The sequence below is a fragment of the Notolepis coatsorum genome, assembly GCF_963971535.1.
Source record: "Notolepis coatsorum genome assembly, chromosome: 9".
NCBI lineage: Eukaryota > Metazoa > Chordata > Actinopteri > Aulopiformes > Paralepididae > Notolepis > Notolepis coatsorum.
In genome coordinates this window covers 30,157,209-30,177,922 of record NC_140173.1, presented here as the reverse complement: position 1 = coordinate 30,177,922, position 20,714 = coordinate 30,157,209, and the positions used below count along the sequence as shown (strand labels likewise).

At 40.3% G+C, this 20,714-nt stretch overlaps 1 protein-coding gene across 1 annotated transcript in view; it reads left to right on the top strand.

Moving 5' to 3' along the window:
* LOC311234565 (uncharacterized protein) overlaps positions 1 to 20,714 on the top strand; it is a gene marked incomplete at its 3' end in the record, with an annotated part of 70,709 nt that overhangs the window by 17,346 nt on the left and 32,649 nt on the right. Inside the window, exons 2-3 of the mRNA XM_084321814.1 lie at positions 2,319 to 2,600; positions 15,024 to 15,218. Coding sequence (XP_084177940.1) covers positions 2,415 to 2,600; positions 15,024 to 15,218 — 381 coding nt within the window. The 5' untranslated portion in view covers positions 2,319 to 2,414. The remainder of the gene's footprint in view (positions 1 to 2,318; positions 2,601 to 15,023; positions 15,219 to 20,714) is intronic.

Sequence of the window (20,714 nt, the reverse complement as noted above, 5' to 3'; positions counted from 1 at the left end):
AATATTGGCAAGCAGCTCATCAAACCAGCCTGCATCAAAATGGTTTAGAAACTGTGCAGCCCACAGGTGGCGGATAAACTAAAATCAGTACCACTCTCGAACAATGTAGTGAAAGACCGAATTGATAAGATGTCAAGTGATTGGGCGGCTACGTGGTGTAGTGGGCAAGGCGCTCGCCACGAATGCAGAGACGCTGGGCTCGCCTGTTCGAGCCCAGCGCTCCACATTGCTTTCAGTTTAGCTGGTCGTTCATACTAATACACATTGACCGTATTAGGGGGTGGGAAACTGATGGGTGGGGATCGGGCGTTGTGGACAGCGACTCCTACAGGTCGGTTGGTGCGCCTGCGCAGTAGAATCAGGAAGTGTCGGGGGCAGCATGAGCCTCCCACGCGTTACTCCTCGCCACTGAGAGATCGAGCTGCGCAGGTGAAAAGATGCGACTGCTGTTACCTCAAGTACCAGAGGGGACTTGTGCTATGTATGACTTAGTCCACATTGCAGCTGGCTTGTGGGAGGCAAAAAACAGCGTTCGTGACAGGGGAGGGGTGAATTGGATGATACGAAATTGGGATGGGAGAAAATATAGAAAATGGGAGAAAAAGTGGATAAAAAAAAAAGATGTCAAGTGATTGCGAGCAGCAGCTGTCAGAAAAGCTTAGAAAGGGTCCATTTGCCATATAACTTGATGAAACTACAACTGTCGCAGACAAGGCTGTGCTCATCGTTTATGTGCAGTATATCGAAAATGAGGATCTGAAGCAGGACATTCTCATGTCGGTCAACCTTACTACCACCACTCGAGGTGAGGATATTTTTACTGCAGTGGATTCTTACTTCATTCAACATAAATGCAAACCGTTCACCATTAGGGCCTGATTTGAGAGGATGAATACAGGATTTGAATATTGGCCAACATTTTGAAATACATATGGTGCAAGATGAGATTTGTTGATTGAAGGCACAAGTCAAAGAAGCATAGTGGGTCTAATTATGATGCATATGCCTGTGCTGTGTATAAGCAGTTTGTTATTAAAATGACAAAAAAAAGTATTAAAATGACAAAAAAAAAATTATTTTATGTTATTTTATTAGGAGGGGGGTCCAGGAATTTCATCAGAGATGTTTGGGGGTCCCTGGGGGAAAAAAGGTTGCGAACCCCTGCTCTAGAACTTTCACCCGAGCAAGTAGATTATCGACATTACTCTCGTTTTTGCCGACTCTTTCCTCAATTAACTCGACTTGACTTCCAAACATCACCAGGGAGTTCTGAATACTACGGGTGGGTACAGAATTTGGTACTTTTGAGGTACCGAACCGAAACACGTCGGTACTACCGAGTATCGATTCAAGTGAGATACAGGAAAAAAAATTTTTTTTTTTTTTTTCTTTTTACCTTTTTTTTTACCTTTTTTCTTTTCATGTCAACGTTCACACGCACAATATATGCTTACCTAGGATTTGACTTGATTCAACAACAAAGCAGTCGGAGCAATGGCAAGCCGAAAACTGTCGAAATTGTAGTTATTTGAAGTTTGGATTTTCTTTTCACGACTGAGGTAGGTAAATAAAATTTCTTGAGACTAAAGTACCGAAAAAAGGTACCGTTGGGTACGGGTATCGATTCACAGGTACCGGTACCGTATCGGTTCAAATGTGAAAGGTACCCATCCCTACTGAATACTAGTCAGCCTGAACTGTATCCACTTTTGAATCAATGTGTCTCAGCATTTGAAGCGTTTCAGTCATGCTCTTCTCGATGGCGTCCATCAAACTTTGCAGTGAAATAGTTGACATTTTCACGAACAAACAAGAAAAAAAACCACCGCAATGAAACTGAAATGGTTAAACTGGTCAAACTAATTAAAGTGGATCAAAATAGCAGTATTATCGGCTACAAACTGCGACAAACAGACGAGCAATTGAGACACGACCTCTCACACTGTGGCCATCTTGAATGTAAGTAAGTAGGTACAGTTTGTTTAGTAGAGCACCTTTCACAGAGCAGAGTCACAAAGTGTTTCACAAATGAAATGATGAATAAGACCATAACATTGTAAAAAACAAACAATCAAACATAATTAACAACGATCTTAATTTAAAACACTCAAAGTTACAAAACAAAGACCAGTTTGAATAACAAAGTCTTCAGACAACTGCAGATTGTGTCTAATAGGAAGAGCGTTCCACAATGTCGGAGCCATAACTTTTTAAAGACACCATCACCTTTTTGTTTTGAGTTGTGTCAGCCCTGGTCAGAAGACCTCGCATCTATAATGTTGGCTAATGGTTGCTGTTTTTGTGTTCTTATTCCTCAGATGTCCCCATGAAATAGTGTATTTGAACTACTGATATATTCCTGACAACCCCCTACACACACCACACACACACCACACACACACCCCACCATCACCATGGGCCAGGTGCTTTCCTCAGAGGAGGAGCTATCTGAAGCGAAAGCTGCCATTGGCTCCCTCCTCTACAATTCCATGATAGAAGGCGGGGCCGTGCCAGACCTGTGCATCGCACATCCTCTCCTCCTGTCCAATGGAGACGAGATCCTGGACTCCAGAGCCCGCCTCCAGGAAGAGCTACGCCAGGTAAATCGAACAAACGACGGGGACCCCTAAAAACTCATCTCATGTATAAAACGCATATATCAGTTACTCACCCCTTGATAGAATAGAATAGAAATACTTTATTCATTCCGAGGGAAATTCGGCACTGCAAATCGCTCACAGTAAACATTTTAGGTAGACAAAAACAAAAGTCACGAATAAGAATAAAAATAAGCCTAAGAATAAAATGCGGTCGGGATATATACATTTCCTATGTTACATTCTAATATAAAATATACAGTAAAAAAATACAGAAATGCATAGTAAGTGTAACATTTATCAATGTCGGTTTAAAAGTATGCCTTGAGTATTGTTCTTGCATGCCTCCACTGTGAATGTAGAATCCAAAAACGCCATACTTGATTACTCAAAGTTGATTATCGGACTTCTAACAGACTACCTACTAGTGTAGGTGCTATTAGAAATAATAGCAATAACCCTCCAAATAAACAATTTAATAATGTAATTTTAATATATATTATTGTCCACATTTACAATGGTTAAATAATAGTAGGCTAAATAGGAATTTGAAAGTCAAACTTGAATGAGACATTATTGATGATGATATGAATTGGCAATAAAAATGTCATGTGACCCATAACTCTTTTGAGTTGAGCACAATGTGGTCAAGAACACAGGCGCCGGAACCTCTAGCCACCGGCTATTATTCACACAGGACTTTATATTAGTTACAGGGGACCTTCTGGAGTTGAGAATTACTCCCCAATCTCTTTTTACAAAAGCACATTTCCACAGGATATGATTTTACTAGTGCTGTCAATCGATTAAAATATTTAACTCGATTAATCGCATGATTGTCCATAGTTAACTCGCGATTAATCGCATTTTTTTATTTTTATTTTTTTTCTAAACACTTTGGATGCCCAACTCAAGTTTTCTCGGGTTTACCCCCCGCGGGTTGAATGCCCATAACGAGAATATTATTTTTTTCTCGTTTTTTTTTATTAGCGATCTGAATTCATATTTCATCAACCGAGTCTACCGTTGGAAAATCAGCCACCCCAGGCGCTCAGATGTGAAAAAAGCGCCCCCTATCGTCTCCCAGATGGTAATTCACCCTTTTGGATTGAACTCAATGAAAATGAATGAGAAAAACTCCACATTTTACTTCTCACTCATGTAACCGGGGTCGATCAGCTTCATGCTGGACCCTCAGAGCAGCGGGGATTATGTGTTTTTACAGTATACGCGTGGGATCAATAAAAGGATCGATTTATTCAGGAATTGGAATAATCCATTTGGATACCATCTGATCTCAGGTAAGGAATCTATGTTATCAGTCTTAGGATAATCAGACCCGTTTTCACGGAGATATAAGCTTTTTCTTTTTTTTGTGATATGGCTGTTTGACTCTAAGAGCGATCAGGAACTGAGAGAATCGATTTTCAGCACGCGGCACTAGCGTGCACGCGTACACATTATACTATCGATAATCTAGCGTTTATTTGAAAACGATTCATAAATAGGCCGACAAATGACAACGTTCTAGAATATTACAGTACGGGGCGATTATCATGGAATCCTCTTTTTTTTTTGGGGAAAACGAGGGGTTTTCTAAATGCTATGAAACGGAAATGAACCGATTTTTAATCTGCTTCGACAATGTTGACTGGAAATAGGTCATTGATAATGCGACGGGCAGATTAGACACATTAAAACATAGATTAGGCGATATTAATGCTAACATTGAAGTGGATGTGGGCATTCAAGCACTAAATGTGCGCCCCCTGCTGGGCATTCAAAGTGTTAAACAGATCTTTTTCAAGTTCCAAGTTTTAATACTCTTATCAACATGCAAGTCAACAAATGCTTGCTTTATGCAGCCATTTAACACAAAAGGATGACCCTCATGCATTGCAAATTTGCATCAAATTCAAAACAGAGTGATGCACAAAAAAGTTATAATTTAAAACAATGAATAAAGTGTGCATGAAATAATAGGGGAAAGAAAACGTTAAGAACTTGTTACATTCACCCACACAAAGGCAAAAGCTGATCACACCCCCCCCCCCCCCTCTCTCTCACACACACACTCTCCCAGCTCTCTTTCTCTCTTGCCCCTTCCTCGTCTCTCTCTCACCCCCCTCTCTCTCTATATCGCACACACACACACACACACACACACACACACACACACACACACACTTCGGAAACAAACATAGTATCAATGAGAGCATCAATAATACACCTGAGTGAAGTCTAGTAAAAAAAAAAATATATGTTTTTTTTTTTTTTGTTAAGCCTTAACACATTAACTGCCACGGAGTTTGCCCGTCTCATACCACTCTCTGCACCACTCTAAGCCTATGGAGATGTTCACCTTCTTTGCAGGGCTATAACTTTTTAAATTGTATTGCTAAATTGACATTACTATGGCCCATTCAACATCGATTATCTATTGTTCAGGATGTAGGAACGTTATACATTTTCATTCATAGATTCATACGAAAATACCGTCTAGAATATAAATATGTTTTTATCGTTTTCTGCAGTAATTCCTAGAACGTGAGTTTTAGGCATAAAGCATATAGATGATCAACTGCCGTTTGTTGCCGATACACGCTATATTAAAAATGTCAACTGTACATAATCCTAAACGTTATGACTCATCATGTGCGGATGAACGGGGGGGGGGGTGTTTATAATTCCGTGATCGTCAGTAAATGCTTTATGTAGTATGGGTGATATATTGATCAGAGCTAGGGATGCCCCGATCACGTTTTTTGCCACAGATACCGATCACCGATCGTCTTGAGCCATATCGGCCGATACCGATCCGATATCGATCGTTTTTGATTAAAAATAAATATATATATATATATTTTATATACATTTTTTAAATATTTTTTATAAAATATATATATTATATAATTATGCTTGTAGTTGTATTATCTGCGAGACATCGCCACCACGCAACAAGTCAAAATGCTCGCTATCTCCACTGTCTGTGTGTATACTCTGCTTTGGTCAAATCACATTCAGCATGCCCTCAGCAGGGTATATCTGCGGCTCTGCAGATATACCCTACTCCCTCAGCTAGCCCCGTTTGTGACTGCGATGCAAGCCGGGGCTCGAATACGCATCGAATCCATGTTATAAGACATTGATATCAGGAGCTATCTGTAGCTACTGCTAGCCGGCTAGATAACGTTAAGACAACGCCTCAGTGAACTATTTAGTTGAATGGGACATTTCGTTTTGAACAGTGAGCTAATGTGAGCTAACGTGAGCTAACGTGAGCTAACGTGAGCTAACGGAGGTATCATACACTAGTACTAGACTATTGCTCGAGCATTTGTTGATATCAGGAGCTATCAGTAGCTAGCCGGCTAGATACCGTTAGACAATGCCTCATCATGTATTAAACTAAAAGTGAATAGTTGACTGGGTCATTTTGTAACAGTAGCTAACGTTAGCTCACGGAGGTCCCAGTGTCCCAATAGACTAGACTAGTGTTTACATGAGTGCGGGAGGGGCTGGAGGAGGAGGAGCAGACGCCGCAGCTTTCTCCGTGTGTCTGAGACAGAACTCAGCGAGTGAGATCTCCGCTCAGAATTGGATCATGTTTTTCGATCGGTTTTTCGATCGGCGAAAATAAAGCATTATCACCTATCACCGATCGCATATTTATACTGATTATCGGCCGATAACGATCGGTGGCCGATCGATCGGGGCATCCCTAATCAGAGCAGTTTGCATTAATAATAATAAACAAACACGCTGAAAGTAACGTTACTATCCTCTTACCGTTCGCCGATGAGACTGGAGGAAAAAGATCCCACTTATTTGACTGCGATCTACTAGATCCATTTCCGGTTTGTATAATAATAATAAACGCCCAAATCATATCGATTATTGAGTTATGGCAGCGATCCATATACACGGATGTGTGTCTAGAGTCCCGCAACAATATGTGAGTGCCGGACGCATTTCCCAGATGCACGGAGATCACCAGAGATCCATTTCCGGTTGTAACTCGCCCGATCATCCACCAGGCGGCAGTATTGAAGCGTTGCAGAGTTGTCCAGGCTCCCACCGTATCAGCCGAGGCTGGGTGAGGGAATTATGAATACCATGGCGAAAAAATGAAATATGATATCAATAACGTCGTACGCCGTGGTTTGGCAGAATTCGCATGACCTTGAAACACGTTGTATGACGTTATTGGCGCCCAATGTGTTAAGGTCCCCCTATAGGACCCCCTCCTTTTCTTTATCATAAATCGATCAATAGAGACCGTATTAGATCCCCAATTATCATATCATGGGGTATCATTGGAAAGCCACACTCATTGGCTACAACCCTGTGCAAAGATTTTCGAGATCGCCAAATAATTGACGGAACTAGAGCCCCGGGAGTCGAGGGTGGTAATGTGTACTTTTGCGTACTTTGGGGCACGCCTCACATATCGGCATGTAACTCGAGAACCGCTGAATGGATTTTGTCACCTGAAAGGGCAATCGACAGGCAACAAATAGGGCTGTAATTCTATCAATATATTGTATTAAAATAAATGCACACCGAGCCACTAGAGGTCGGCAAAGAATCGTCCACATGTGGGCCCTTGGATGTTAAGAGGTTAATGTTTTTAAATATTTATTTTTGTAGCAAAGAGTAAAGACCATAACCCTATCAAAAACAGTAGTCAAAGTGTATATTTTCATTTTACCGATGTTTTATACGATTGATCGGAAATACGATTTTATCGAAAAATGCTAATTATCGTAAAAAACGCAAGGAAATGACTAAATCCAGATTCAACCCTGCCATTGGAAAGAGGAGCATTTTCCCTATCCATAGATGTATGATTTGGCCATAATAAGGTCAAGGTCAAGTTCAAGGTCAAATATGAATTTATAATTAAAATCGATTATCCTTCTGTTTAATCATCTTCCCTTTATTCATTTGCTTAGATTTTTTTGTACACATGATCTCAATAAGGTGGTGAATGAGCTCAGTGAGCATTTTCTCCTACCCGTATACATTTTTGATCAAAGATGTAAAAATCATAAATCATAATTTATATTCTCCTTTTCTTCATTACAATTTACTCAGCCTAGTAACAGACACAATATTTCTGACACTGGAAATACATACCCCCAGGTCCCTAGATGTTCCTAGATACCAAGAACATGCAAATTGACCTTGCAGAAGTGGAGCAATCTTCCATTTACTTAGGCAGGTACCTTTAGGCGAAAATGGTCTACAGATTAACAGGTTAATCGCGAGTTAAAAAAAATAGTGGCGTTAAAAAAATCGGGCGATAACGCGTTAATACCGCGTTAACTTTGACAGCCTTAGATTTTACCTGACATGCTCCTGGGTTTGACACATTATTATGTGCAATTTGAGTAACGTGTCAAAATAACCTCAAAATAATGACTGTAGGGCTAACCCCTATTAGTCGAATAGTCGACTAATCGGTCTAAAGGAGCCGTCGTCGACTGCCAACCTCTTAGTAAAAAAAAGAAAAAAATATATTTGTATCATTCTCTCCAAAAGAAAAGAGGCCTAGAAGTGTGGCTAACGCTAATGGCACGCATACCAGAGGCTAACTGCCTAAGAAAACAGGCACAGAGGCACTGAAAGAGGATTTCACCCATCTAATGAACACACTAGACTAGACAAATATCAAGATGTATCCATCAGTGGACCAATTGCATGCTTTTGCAGAGGACAAGAAGCCTTCCGTCGACTCCTTCAGATATTAAGCACCCCCCACAGCCCAAATGGAATAAAAAAAAAGAGAAAATGTTAATTACATTTTTTTTATAGCCGACTTATAGTCGACTATCGGCAAATTTCGTCCAATCATAGTCGACTATCCAAATCCTTAGTCGGGGACAGCCCTAAATGACTGTAAAAACAAGTGCGCTGCCTTAAGGGAAATAAATAAATGGACTGCTTTCTGTGAGGCCAGTTTTGTGCCTGAAATTACTGGGATGTGCATTCACATTACAGGGTTCGCACAAGGTCCTTGAAGTGCTTAACACATCCACCGCCGGAAACGCTTTAAAGCGTTATTGCCCGCCATGCTTTGACCGCCCGACCTCGCTGTGCAGCGTTATTGAGATCAATATTTCATTTTTCTGCCATGGCATTCATAATTCATATATACACCCCCGACGCTGCAGCTGGACCCTATGGGTGACGGCAACGACGGCTCAATACCGCCGCCTGGTGGATGGTCGGGCGAATTACACTCGCTTACAGGATATGGCTGATGTGCGTCGATTAAATTCATCCGGCCGTCACATATCGTTGCAAGGCTCCCGACAGACACAATGTACATAATGGATCGCTTTCTAAACTTAATAATCTATATGATTTCGGCGTTTATTGCGACATACAAACCGGAAATGGACCTAGGCGATAGACGTCCTATACTTTGGATCTTTCACCGCGAGTCTCTTTGACGCACAGTAAGAGGACACTAACGTTATTTTCAGCCCAATTGTACATTTCTTTATTTACAAACCATCTGATCAATAAATCAACCCATACTACATAAAGCAGTTAGTGACGATCAAGGAATTATAAACGACCCCCCCCCCTTTCCTTCACGCATGATGAAGCATAACTATACCGATCATAATACATTTGAATTTTTTAATATAGCGGTTCTAGGGAAGAAACGGCAATCGATAATCTATATATGCGTTTAGGCCTATAACTCACGTTCTAGGAATTACTGCAGAAAACGATAAAAACATACTTATATTCTAGACGGTATTTTTGTATGAATGAAAAAGTATAACGTTCCCACATCCTGAACGATAGATAATCGATGTTGAATGGGCCATAGTAATGTCAATATAGCAATACAATTTAAAAAGTTATAGCCCTGCAAAGAAGGTGAGCCACTCCATAGACTTGTAGCGCTGGCAGAGAGGGGCATTAGATGGGTACAATGCCCGGCAGGCAATGTGTTAAAGTGCTTGATTTTTGACATAAAAAGTCTAGGCCTGGAATTCCTTAAACAGCGAATTTTTTAACAAGATGCTTAAAACGTCCTTGAAATTCAATTCAACCATTTGCATTAAGTTTTGTTCATCCATGATAAAATAGTTCTCAATCAAGAAATATATATTTTTTTAATCTAAAGTTGTAACTAATTGTCGGAAATTGGTTTTAAGCCATGAATATTGGATCTGATAAAAAAAAAAAAAGCATTTAAATCAAATCAAATACAATTTATTTGTAAGGCCCGACAACACACGTTAATGTCCCCATGGGCCGGACACGTCTTCTTTAAACAAGTCAAGAAGAAACATCACAATAAATCAAGACCAAAACAAAAACACCATAAAGTCCAAAAAATGTTAAATAAATGCAACACTCCCAGACATACCCCACACGAAGGTAAGGAAAAACTCACTAAAACCTAGCAATAGAAAAAAATGCACCACAGGCAATGTAGAGGAGAGAAACCTTAGAAGGGCCATTCAAGGGGGGATCTCCCTTCTTAGATGTCGGTGATAGTAGTGTTGCAGACGGATAGTTGGTAAGCATGCACTCATGTGTGTAGTGAAACACAGATGAGTGCATGCAATAGCAACTGAACATTTTGAAACATTTAAGATAGAGCTGATAGCGATAGCAACTGAACATTTTGAAAGATTAAAGATAGAGCTGATAACGGATCTATTTGAGGCACAGGGGCGGCGCAAAGAGGGTCGCGTCCTCCCCGTCTTAATCACGGGACGTTCAACTACCGTACTTTTCGCACTATAAGCCGCACCTGACTATAAGCCGCAGCAGCTAAATTGAATGATGTGTACATATATAAGCCGCACTGGACTATAAGCCGCATGTGTTTTAATGTTTAATTACCAAGGAGTGGAGACTGCGGCTTAATTTGACTCAACGCGGGAAACTTCACCCGGCCCGGACACGGAAAGGATTGACAGATTGATTGCTCTTTCTCGATTCTGTGGGTGGTGGTGCATGGCCGTTCTTATATTGAGCTTTAAGTTCCCACCTCTACAGAGAATGACTCCCATTGGGACACAATACTGTCGGACAAATAACAAGAATTAACTCATTTGTATTAAGTTTAGCAAATAAGGAAACAGATAAATAACATTTCACTGCAGTAAAAAAAGCAATATTTCGATTTTCGGGTTTCGTCCACATATAAGCCGCACCGTTATATAAGCCGCAGGGTCGAAAAATGGGGGAAAAAGCCGCGGCTTATAGTCCGAAAAGTACGGGTAAATCAAATCAAATGTATTTGTAAGGCCCGACAACACACGTTAATGTCCCCATGGGCCGGACACGTCTTCTTTAAACAAGTCAAGAAGAAACATCACAATAAATCAAGAAGAACAAAACAACCATAACCAAAACAAAAACACCATAACCCGAGACCCGAAGCACACAATAGGTTGAGTGTGGTGACGATCGATAGGCGCCAAATTCAACTTTCCAACAATGTATTGAATGATGTATGAGGGCCGTCGAACGTTAAGAGGTTAATTATGACATTGAAATACATATTAAGTTACACCTTTTGACCACAAGAGGGCGATACTACACAGGTTTGCTGCTCAGAGCCTAAGGGAATGGCTCTCTGGCCCATGTTAACCCTTTCACTGCCACACTACAGAAGGTTAACCTTTCAGTGCCACACTACAGGCGGTTAACCCTTTCACTGCCACACAACTGGCAGAAACTGCTCCACAGAAACTGCTCTAAAGAAAAATGTATTATATAAAAAATAGTCCTACTCCATTAACACTTTGATCGCCATGGGTTAAATTCATAATTTACCATCCCTCGCCATCTCTATTTGTCTATGGAGAAGTTCCCCTTCTTTGCAGGGCTATAACTTTTTAAATTCTATTGCTAAATTGCCATTATTATGGCCCATTCAATGTCCTATATGTATTGTTCAGGGTGTAGCAACGTTAAACCTTTTCATTCACATATTCATACTAAAATATGGTCTAAAGTATAAGTATGTTTTTATCGTTTTCTGCAGCTTTCTTCAGAACGTGATTTATAGCCCTAAATGCATTATATTGATGATCAAATACAGTTTGGTAGGAATCTGTGCGAGATAAAAAATGTCAACTGGATGTGCTTCTAGGAGTTACTACATATCATCTGATGATGACCGGATGGGCGGGGGATCGTTTATAATTCCGTGGGCAGCGTTAGATGATTCATCCAGAGTGGGTCATATGTTCATCATAGCAGTTTATATGGAACACGCTGAATATAACGCTGAATCTTACCGTGGCTTCCTCGCGCCGCTGGCAGATGAGCGTGGAACAGAATTTTTTCTATCCGATCCATTTCCAGGTTGTATAATAGTATATACGTCCAAATCATGTTGTTTTTTAGAGTTATTTGCACCGATCGATGTTCACTGTGTCAATACGGAGTCTCTCTAACGATAGCGAGTGCCCGGACCACATATGGATGAGCACTACCGGTTCAAAGGGTCATTTCCGGTTGGCGATCTGCCGATCGGCCACCAGATGGCCCTCTTGAACCGCTAGAGAGTTGAGTGGAGCTTTGCAGTGTGTCTCAGGGCTCCGGAGGGGAAATATGATTTCGATCACAGATTTTTGAATGATTGACATCAAAGACGAGTTACGGCGTCTTCGGCAGAATGAGCATGGCTAGGAATGACGTCTAAACACGTCATTGGCGATCATAGTGTTAAAGTATGCTTCATACAAGACACACAGGAATAAACACAATCATCTTCTTAGAAATGCCAAACAGGATTATTATAGTGACCAATTTATTAGCTCTTCAAACAATATTAAATCGACATGGGACACCCTGAAAACATTACTCAATATGAGACACTCCTCTTCTCCATCCACAACTGAATTTCAGGATGGTACGGATAAGATGACAGAGCCATCCCAAATTGCGAATAGTTTTAACAACTTCTTCGTGAATGTGGGACCATGTCTTGCAAAACATATAGGCAATGCTCTTGGTTCTCCAACTGATTTTATAAGTAAAGAGTATGCTTCTCTAAATGCGTTTGAGCCTGTAAAGACCTCAGAAGTACTTGATATTATTATGAGCCTAAAAAACTCTTCTCCTGGCCATGATGAAATTCCAGCCTCTTTGATCAAAAAGGTTGCATCTTCAATTATTGATCCTTTATCATACATTTTTTCCATGTCCCTTGAATCAGGCACTATCCCTCAAGTCTTCAAAGTTGCCAAGGTTATACTGCTGTTTAAAGCTGATGACCCCTCTGTATTCTCAAACTATCGTCTTATATCGATACTACCTTGTTTTTAAAAAAATCTTGAAAAGCTGGTATATAGTAGAATCATGAAACATCTAGATGACAACAATATCTTGTTCGAACATCAGTATGGCTTTAGAAAAAAATACTCTACATATATGGCTCATTTGCACCTTAGAGAAAAAATTACAGCTGCACTGGAGAAAAATTAATATACCTTAGGCATTTTCTTAGATTTATCAAAGGCTTTCGACACAGTGAATCATGACATTTTATTATCAAAAATGTCATGTTATGGTCTTAAAAAACAGGTTATACAATGGGTTGAGAATTACTTAAACAACCGAGAGCAATGTGTAGTTTTCAATGGTAATCGATCACAGCTGGCTGTACTAAAATGTGGTGTTCCACAAGGGTCCATTCTAGGACCCTTGTTGTTTTTGATTTATGTGAATGATCTTGCAAATGCATCCAGTTTATTGTCACCTATATTATTCGCTGATGACACAAATCTATTAGTCACTGACAAGAATTTTGATTCCCTTATTGATAAAACAAATTCTGGACTCATTAATTTTTCCTATTGGTTTCAGTTAAACAAGGTATCACTCAATGTAAAAAAAATCTAACTTCATTATTTTTTTTTAAATACGAATAAAAACATTTCAGACGGAACCAAGATTTGTATCAATAACAATAAACTTGCACAAGTTTAATCAGTGAAGTTCTTAGGTGTCAATATCGATGAGAAACTCTTCTTTAAGAATCATTGTGAAATTGTTTGCAAGAACGTTTCAAAATAGTTGGGCATTATAAAAAGGGTTAAAAACCAATTAAAAAAAGAGCACATTACTAACTTTGTATTACAGTTTAATTCATCCTCACATCTCTTACTGCAATATAATTTGGGCCAGCACTTACCCATCTTACTTACAAACAATCCATATAGCTCATAAATCCTTTGTCAACTCTTCTTATTTAGCCCCAACCAAACCATTATTTAAACAACTGCAACTACTCACAATTTATGAGGTCAACAAGTACCAAACAGGGGTTGTTATGTACAAAGTGATTGGTCTTCCTTTATCTTTGCCAAATTTCTTTCAAAGTTATTTTGAGTTTAATTCTCATTATCATGCACATCTCACAAGAAGAAATAAAGACTTACGCATTCCTTTCTGTAGGACCTCTGTTGCCAAATTCTCATTTGTTTATCGGTGCAGTGATGTGGAATGATATACAAAATCTAACAGAACATGTTCCACTTTAAATACATTTAAAAGCAAACTTAAAAAAGAACTACAGATCCTGTAGTCTGTAGTATCCATGTGTATTTGTGAGCAGTCTTTTTTCCCCCCACCATTATAATTGTTGTATAATACTGTATTGTATGTATCTGTGTGTATGAGAGAGGGATATGCGCATGTGTGTTTGTGCATAATGTGATGGGGGGGGGGGATTATTTTTTGTAGTTATCCTATATAGGTTTAAGATAGGAGGTTGCTTATAAGCCCTTGGTTTTTTTTAACCTTTCCTGCACATTTTAACTCTTCTTCTTTTACTTATTTTATTCCAGAATGTATGTTTGTAAGTGCAAATAACAATAAATAAACAAATAAACAAACAACAGCAGGTTAACCCTTTCACTGCCACATTACAGAATGTTAACCCTTTACTATCACACTACCGACGGTAACCGCATACTAAATCTCCAATGTAAACAACATATGTCTATTTGTAATTTATTTGTATTATTATTATTTATTATTATTATTATTATTATTATTATTATTATTATTATTATTATTATTATTATTATTATTATTATTATTATTATTATTATTATTATTATTTCCTCCTCAGAAAGACTCTTATTCATGTAACTTCAATCTGATACTACTTACTATAATCTATCAGTATCTACTCATCGGCTGATGAAAAGGTGGATAAACTCTTATTTCACAATTACGAAAGTTGGGTAAATCTGACTTCAGGTGGGTTTATGCTCCACTACACTACATCCCTGACTGGGTCAAGGAAACTATAAAAGACAAAAGTTTTATTAATATATTACCGTATATATACATATAATATAATTTACTTATAATATTTGGTTCCTTGGACGGTGTGCATGTAGTGACTCTTTGTTTGTTTTCCTCGCCCAGCTGCAAGGCGACATGGGGAACCGGGTACCGACCTACCTGAGGGATTTGATCGGTCGACTCTCGATGTTCTCGGACGACCCCAGCCTGGCTGGCCTGGTGGGCACGGTGGTCGCCATGGTGGTGGAGATGGCCTATTTTTCATCAAGGCATTCATCGGGGGCAACGGCGAGGTCAACAGGTTCATCATTATGCCAGGTACATTTTTTTTTATTATAAAACGTTATATATAATTTATATATACTGCTGCTGGTAGGTCTGGGAGACACTCTCACCGTCACCAGGCTTGTTACCTCTGTCCATCAAATCTGAGGTGAATAGATCACATACTGACTGGTTCCACCAGACCCAGCCGCACAGTACAACCCATCTATGATTTACATTTGACAGCCCATCCACTCTTGTATATTCCCATCCCATTGTCCCTGTATATATTTAGCTTAGTTGTATACCAGCTTCACTTCCTTTACCTTTTCACTCGTACTTTGGCAGCGGTATGTGACAAATAAACCTGGCTTTGATTTGATTCCAATCCGTTAGCATCGAAAAGACGGCACAGCCGGTTCCCTCACAGTCGTGTTGATCACTGCCGTTGTAGCCCGGAATGTGGGACAGACCAGCTGATCGTGAATAGTAGGGGTGTAACGATGCAACCTCACAACGATTAAATTCGATTATGAATCTTCAGGCAACGATTCAATGCATCATGAAATTTCTTCATTTGACCACGATTCGATTAATTTTCTTCAGTTAATTCCTCCAAAAAATTAAAATACACAAATGTGGCTGGGGCAATTGATTCACTCAGCATGAATGGACTATAGGCCAATAAAAACAATACAAAAAAGAAAAAAGAAAAAAATTGTCTGATTAATTTAGATTATAATCGATTCCAACATTTTCAAATCGATGCAGTTGAATCGTCACATTAGAATCAATGCATTTCGATGCATCGTTACACCCCTAGTGAATAGGGATGGGCATCGAATAGTCGTTAAATTATAAAAAAAAAAATAAAAAAAAAATGGCTGGGTGTAACACATACCACCATTTTTATTAATTATCCCCCTGCCTGGCTACACCACACCCAAAAGTTAAATAAATAAAATAATGAATAGATTATGTAGGGAGTGTAGCTTTAATATTTGGTTAATTAAAGCTAATTGATTGCTTGTGTCCTTGGTACAACACAAAGGGCAATACTTTAGCAGCTGGTTAACGTAGCTAGTAGCTACATCTGTTTAGCTACTTCTGTTTAGCTACATCTGTTTAGCTACATCTGTTTAGCTGCACCTGTTTAGCTGCACCTGATTAGCTACATCTGTTTAGCTGCACCTGTTTAGCTGCACCTGTTTAGCTGCATCTGTTTAGCTGCACCTGTTTAGCTGCACCTGTTTAGCTACATCTGTTTAGCTGCACCTGTTTAGCTGCACCTGTTTAGCTACATCTGTTTAGCTGCATCTGTTTAGCTGCACCTGTTTAGCTGCATCTGTTTAGCTGCACCTGTTTAGCTACATCTGTCTAGCTACACCTGTTTAGCTGCATCTGTTTAGCTACATCTGTTTAGCTGCATCTGTTTAGCTGCACCTGTTTAGCTACATCTGTTTAGCTACACCTGTTTAGCTACATCTGTTTAGCTGCATCTGTTTAGCTGCATCTGTTTAGCTGCACCTGTTTAGCTGCATCTGTTTAGCTACATCTGTTTAGCTGCATCTGTTTAGCTGCACCTGTTTAGCTGCATCTGTTTAGCTGCACCTGTTTAGCTGCATCCTCCACATTGCCTGTGGTGCATTTTTTCCTATTGCTAGGTGTTACAGCCCTTGGATCCAAACGACAGAGTCTCGACTGATGCATAAGACGATCTTTATTTATTTGTCCATCCGTGACGTCATCTTAGCACCGTGAAAACTGCATTGGAAACGTACATAAACAGACAAACAAACATTTCACATAACGGTTTCCACAGCACAGTACAAACACTAAACTAAATAACATTGGTATCAAAACTACAAGGATTACATTCTTACACAAGACATAAAATCATTCATTCACAAATTACATTTTACAAAGTTACAACCATAATCAAATAAACAACAAAGCATACCTTGTTGCGCTCTCCAAGGAATGTAAACGAAAAGGTAATTTCTTCCGTTTAAAACACACGATCAATACATGATACAAAAGGATAAAAGTCGCGACGCACAGGAATACAAAGGCGAAACAAAGACGCACCAAACGTTCCTGCTGCCGACCGACTACATCACTTCACAGGTGCTTCCAGCTGTACTGATTAACGGTGCGCCAATAGGGACAGATTTATATAGGCATACGGGTATCGAACTCGGGTAAAATCCCACACGTCATTTCAAGGCGTACATGCATACTGAATATTATTTAGTAAACAGCAAAGGATATTGTCTAGACATATTTAATCTCAAGTGGTCCATTACACTCCCCCCAATCACTTCATGATACAACACAAAAATAATCATGAATGATTTAAGACCAAAATACCATTTATCTTGACTTTAGACAATTATGCAAATAAGCATCGTCATGCTACTGTATGTATGCATGTCTATGACCTATTATTCACTTTTGAGGAGAACCACTAGCCTTTGCACTGGTCTTTGCACTTTCAGACGGTTCGATGCAACCAAGAACCTTGCTCTCATTCGAGTTGAATTTGTGGAGTCGTAACCCTCCTCCTTTACACAACTCTTGGGCTTCAACGATCAGCTCTGAAGCCATTTCAATTGTTGGAACACTAACTAACAACTAGGCCATCATCAACATAGAAACTGCTCTCTATGAATGATGCTGCAGTGGGATAGCGTGCCTTGTATTTCTGTGCCAAGTATTTAAGGCCAAAGTTAGCGCACCCTGGAGAGGAAGCTGCACCAAACAGGTGGACTGCCATCTGATATTCTTTTGGCTCGTGATCAAGGTCTCCATGCTCCCACCATCGAAACCTCCGGTAAGTACGATGCTCAGGTGTAACAAGGAACTGGTGAAACATACTTTCAATATCACAGATGATAGCCACTGCTTCCTTCCTAAAGTGGAAGAGCACTCCCACCAAGGAATTTATCAGATCTGGGCCTGTCGGCAAGGTGTCATTTAAGGAGATGCCACAGACTTTAGCCGAACAATCAAAAACGACTCCTAACTTGTTAGGCTTCTTGGGATGGTACCAGGGTGCGAACCATGGGGCAGCTCGGTGAGCCATTGGCTCCCCTAGTTCAGCTCCTCTGAAAACATGATTTGTGAATTTTTGGGGGGTCTCTAAAATACTGGCAATAAATGCTATTTTTGCCATGCATTTCTCATTTGTCTGTAATTTTCTGTATCGTCATCTTCGTGTATAATAATAAAATTATGCTATTTTGATGTATGATTAATGATTTGCGTGTAGTGGCTACTGGGACATAATTCACGGCATTCTAGCCTTTTGTGGTGTTTACTACATCTCCCATGACCCTTAGCGGGGGATGACGTAGTTAAAGAGAGACGAGATGAATGGAAGTGTTGTTGTTTGCATCGGAACACGACACCGTCTACGCTATCATTACTGCATTCCTACATTTGTGACCCTGACGTGATCTTGGACGTATTTCGGAGATTATATCGATTATATGTCAACTGAACAACAGAATGCAAATCGCAGAACTTTGAACGCAGTTTCACTCAAGCTGCCTGAGTTTTGGGAGCAGAGTGCCAACGCTTGGTTTGCGCAAGCCGAAGCCCAATTCGCTCTCAGGGATATTACCGCGGATGCCACCAAGTACTACTATGTGGTAGCAGCCCTTACGAACTCAACGGCAGCGAGAGTGGTGAGTTTGCTGGAAAACCCACCTAGACATGACAAATATGTAAGGGATAATGTATAGCTACGAGGTCATTGTCGCAAAATAATTGACCGACACGTAGTTTAAAATACCGAGCCGCTTCGGCGAGGTGTTTTAAACGTCAGTGAAGGTCAATTATTTTGCGACAATGACCGAGTAAAGCTATACATTATCCCGCTTATTACATGGCTAACTTACTAACAATATACCTAATTCATTTGACAAATCGCAGTTGTTCTGTGGCTCTGTCAGCCCAAATAAAGTGATTATTATTATCGCGGGCAGCCTCTGTTCTGGCTCCGCTGTAATACACACACTCCGCTGTCAGTGCAGTCGCGGCAGGTGTGTCTGATTTGCTGCACTGATGTGGGCTTGATTGCGAACAGCTGCGCACATCGGTCATTATTGTCCCACAGCGGTCATTATTGAAATTGACCGCTGTCGGGGGGCTATTGACCAATCACAAGCAAGCATTTCGGCGAATGTGAAAACGCCATGTAATAAGTGACTAAACACGCTCTGAGCTCCCCCGAATATCGTGGTATGGTTCGCACACTGGATGGTACACCATTGTGTGGTATGTACCAAACGATCTCTCCCGAAGGTGCCTCTGGAGCTAGCTCCGCATCACCATTGTCGATTACTTCCTTCATAAAGGCTGTGTAATGATCATAGAGTTGTTGATTGGCCTTAAGCTTCCTCTTTAGATGTTGCAAGCGAATAGTCGCCAACTTATTATTGTTTGGCAACAAGGGAGGACTACCACCTCTGAACGGGAGAGGCATCTCCAGGTGGCCATCCTCTTTCTGCTGAATATTCTCACTAAGGAGCTGTATGAAACGCACGTCATCTTGTGAGACGTATTTGCCCTCAGAATTCTTCTCACTGAAGTCGGACTCCCGCACACTCAAAACGTCTGAGGCTAATGAGACTGGCAGTTCTCTTACAGCAACTCTGTGTACATAGCTTTGACTTCCCTGCCTATCAAGGTGGGGATTGGCTGATCCTATGATACTCCATCCCAGCTCTGCTTTCTGGGCAAACGGCTCATTCGCACCACCCATGATGACTTCAATTGGGGGCCAGAGCTGCAGGACAATTGTAACCAATCAACAGTCCCACATCACACTCCTGGAGTGCTGGCAACTTATTGTCCAGATGTTTGAGATGTGGCCACTGTAATGCTGTAGTCTTGGTTGGTATACAGGATTTATCAGCCGGAATGAAGTCACGTGTATACGATTGCTGTAGCTGTATCCGATTATCCGAATAGAAACTTCGAACTTGCAAATCACACACACTGTAGCTGCAGGGAACAAACTTAACTTTTTGACTTACCAGCCATTCGGCTGGTAGATTTTTAAAAGTACCAGCCGGGCAGATTTTTTACTAGCCAAAAATTATAAATAGCTTTTTAGTATATCGCCATGTGTTATTATTACATATAATACTCTCATATGCTAATTTCAATTAATATCATAAACAACATAAGGAATATTAGCATAATTTTTAGTGGACTGAAGGAATGAGTCAGCGTTAATAGTTTTAAATGCAAATAATTGATTGAAACATAGAAGTGGGGTCGGGACACACACAGTGTTTCAACTCACCACCCCCGCATCATATTGTAGTCTGTCTTCAAACTTCCACTCCTCTCGAAACTTTTTTATATTTGAATATCAACATTATCTGTCCATCCTCAGTAATCCTCAGTTTACTATAATATACTCCTGTCCTGAGTCCTGACTAGTGACTCCGTCGTCTTTCCAAACGCACGCACACGCACACACACAGGGAAGGGGAGAGTGCCCCCCCCCCCCCATTTCCCTTTCCTCAGTGCTGTTCA